Source organism: Lactuca serriola, chromosome 1 (assembly GCF_051521515.1).
Source record: "Lactuca serriola cultivar US96UC23 chromosome 1, Lser_US96UC23_V15, whole genome shotgun sequence".
Lineage (NCBI taxonomy): Eukaryota > Viridiplantae > Streptophyta > Magnoliopsida > Asterales > Asteraceae > Lactuca > Lactuca serriola.
The window spans coordinates 17,332,917-17,336,241 of NC_136408.1; the positions used below are offsets into that span (position 1 = coordinate 17,332,917).

At 36.7% G+C, this 3,325-nt stretch overlaps 1 protein-coding gene across 1 annotated transcript; it reads right to left on the minus strand.

Moving 5' to 3' along the window:
- Window positions 1–460: 460 nt before the first annotated feature.
- On the minus strand, window positions 461–2,561 carry LOC145059954 (UDP-glucose 6-dehydrogenase 5-like). The gene is made up of 2 exons (XM_079007723.1): window positions 2,426–2,561; window positions 461–2,073 (listed from the first exon to the last, which is right to left on the minus strand). The coding sequence occupies exon 2, from the start codon at window positions 2,047–2,049 to the stop codon at window positions 607–609; it is 1,443 nt and encodes a 480-aa protein (XP_078863849.1). The 5' UTR covers window positions 2,050–2,073; window positions 2,426–2,561; the 3' UTR covers window positions 461–606.
- Window positions 2,562–3,325: the final 764 nt, after the last annotated feature.

A 3,325-nucleotide genomic window follows, 5' to 3' on the forward strand; every position in this document is an offset into this window, starting at 1 on the left:
TATCCTTCTATATGAATCAAAAAACAAATACAACTTTTTTATTAAAAAAATCAAAGTTTGTAAGTGGTTTTTTCATTGAAATCATTTTAATATGTGACCACATTTATTGTTTATTATAATTAAAGTGAAATTTGAAGTCAGTTAGATTTTATAAAGACAATCAGAAAAATATAGCTTGATAATAAATAGATTATTATGAATCATATATAGTTATCTTATTTTTAAACACAAGTAATAATTACAAAAAAATAACTAAAGGTATTTAAGTTATTTGCACAATTTACCTTTAGATTTGTTCATGACAACAAAATTCCATGACAACCAAACGTAAGATAGATTATAATTTGATCGGATTTTAATTCTTTCAAATTCGAATTTACTCAACCGATTTATTCCTTAAAAATGCATTATATTATGCTTACGAGTCGCCCCTTTTGTTCTTTGTCATCCAAAATTTCGATTATTATCAACTCAACAAATTTAAATATTTTATTTGAAAAACATGAAATACATATAACAATGCTAAATCACAACAAAAAAAAAATACATATATGGTATAATAAGAAAATAATTCCCGACTTATAAAGTCCTTCAAATCCTCAAACCTTATGCCACAGCAGGCATATCCTTCAACCATGAATCCAATGGCTTCCCAATTGAGTACACAATGAACCCAATCTCTCTAAGTTTCTGTGGATTCACAACATTCCTTCCATCAAACACAAATGCTGGTTTCGGCATACTATCATAGATCTTCTTATAATCCAAGTTCTTAAACTCATCCCATTCGGTCAAGATGCAGAGTCCATGTGCACCCTTAGCCGCCTCATACGCATCCCACACCACACTCACTTGCTTCACCGAGCTCGGGCTCATGGGCTGCAGGTGCACCGGGTGGTCCCAGTCAAACTTGTTCATCGAAAGATCCCTCTGGATCTGTTCTTCAGTCACTTGTGGATCATATATGCTCAAATGAGCTTTATCTCCCAGCAACCCTTTGCACACATCAATGGCAGGAGTCTCCCTCGTGTCACCCGTGTCTTTCTTGAATGCAAACCCTAAAACCGCAATCTTTTTGCCTGAAACCGTGTTAAACATTGATGAAACAATTCGGTTCACAAAACGATTCTTTTGGTAATCGTTAACTTTAATCACTTGTTTCCAATAGTTTGCCACTTCGGGTAACCCGTTGCATTCACAAATATAGACCAAGTTGAGAATATCTTTTTGGAAACAAGATCCACCGAACCCTACACTGGCGTTCAGGAACTTGTGTCCGATCCTGGTGTCCTTCCCCACTGCGTGGGAAACCTCTGCCACGTCAGCGCCAGTTGCTTCACACAGCGCTGACATGGCGTTCACAGACGAGATCCTTTGCGCCAAAAACGCATTGGCGGCCAGCTTGGACAACTCGGCCGACCAAAGATTAGTACAAAGGATCCGTTCCTCGGGCACCCAATTAGCATAAACAGCTTTTAATGCCTTAATTGCCCTTTGACCATCCGGGGTTTCTCTCCCTCCGATCAAGACACGGTCAGGGGCAAAAAGGTCTTCTATTGCCGTTCCCTCAGCGAGAAACTCGGGGTTTGATAAGATCTGGTAGTTCACCCCTTTGCTGTTGTGTGTGAGGATCTTTTCGATAGCTTCAGCGGTTTTCACGGGAACCGTTGATTTCTCGACCACAATCTTGTCAGATTTTGACACATCAGCGATCATACGAGCAGCACTTTCCCAGTAGGTGAGATCAGCAGCTTTTCCAGCACCGAGGCCTCGAGTTTTTGTGGGTGTGTTGACTGACACAAAGATGATGTCAGCCTCAGCAACATGCTTTTCAACATCAGTGCTAAAGAACAGATTCTTGCCACGACACGACTTCACCACGTCATCAAGCCCTGGCTCATAGATCGGGAGCTGATCACTGTTCCAGGCATTGATACGGGAGACTGATATGTCAACCACGGCGACCTCGATGGCTGGACATTTGAGGGCAATAACTGCCATTGTTGGACCTCCAACATAACCAGCTCCAATACAACAAATCTTCACCATTATCCTTCCACGAATCTATATAGCCTATAAACATGAAAAAGATTAGATTTTTGTAAAATCCCACATATATTTCATCTTCGGAATGCAACAAAATTCAGAATCTTGATCGAAAGTTTGACCCTTTTTGTTGAAAAGATAAGAACATGATGTAAGATGCCATTTGCTGAAAAATTCAATGTGTGTACATAGAGAATAAGACCCAAAACTAGCATTTCTTGAGAATTAAAGCATTTATCATACAAAATTAGTAGATGAAGGTGAGATGAAGCTACAATACTACGTCACAACACATTTTTCTATATAAAAGAAAGTGCATAGTTTGTGAAAATATAATGAATGACGAAGAACATTTGGGAATTGGGATCAAAGTTCGTACCTTTCCTGTGAAAGAAGTTGCAGAGAAAGAAAGAAAAAGGAGAAGAGAAGTCGTTTTCTGCTTAAGTTGAGTGAGGGGGGAGATCTCTTTAAATACCCATAAAATAAATAAATAAATAAATAAAAACTAACTTAAGATCTGGATTCCTAGGACACTAAAAAACCAAGCAAAGTGCTAAAAGTGAGATTTAGAACATTCAATACGTTTCCATTTTCCAATACCATATATACCTTTCAGTAGTTAACAAGGGAATTTCAACTGCTATCTTCTTACGTTTTTTTGTTTTCTTTTCAATTTTTAAGTCCCATTGATGTTCTTATAATAATATTAAACTCGGGATTTCGTCTATGTGTTCACTTTTTACCTTTTAATGGTGGGGTAGAAGTACTACAACAGAAAACCGAGGTTAGTTAGATTATTGAGTTGAATTGACCTGAATTAAAATTATAAACAAAAGCTTCATTTTAAATAACATTTCCATTTTTCGTTTAACGTTATTTTCCCAGATTACCCATCTTCCAAAAGTACAAAAAACTGAAACTTTCAGCAGGGGCTTATTACAGTTTTGAACCCATGTGAAAGTGAAAATGGGTTATAGACTTATAATCTGACCCAAAAACATGAGCTTTTGGTAAAAAATAAAAAAAAAAAAAGGTCAAAAGGAAACTTGAGTAATCAGAAAAGAAAACATGAACATGAATGATGATGCAAGAAAAATAATTAATATAAAAGGGGTCGCTGGTGAATGTTGAGTGAGATTGAAGATATGATTTAAAAACAATAAAAAAATGTCATGATTAAAGAGAGCTTGATTTGAAAGGAACGCATAGCTAAGAGGGTTTTGATGGAGTTTAAACATGCTAAAAATGCTAAATTCCTGATAAAATGGGCTTCAACCAG

Coding starts and splice junctions, on each gene's coding strand:
- LOC145059954 (XM_079007723.1), bottom strand. CDS start 2,049: ATGGTGAAGATTTGTTGTATTGGAGCTGGTTATGTTGGAGGTCCAACA.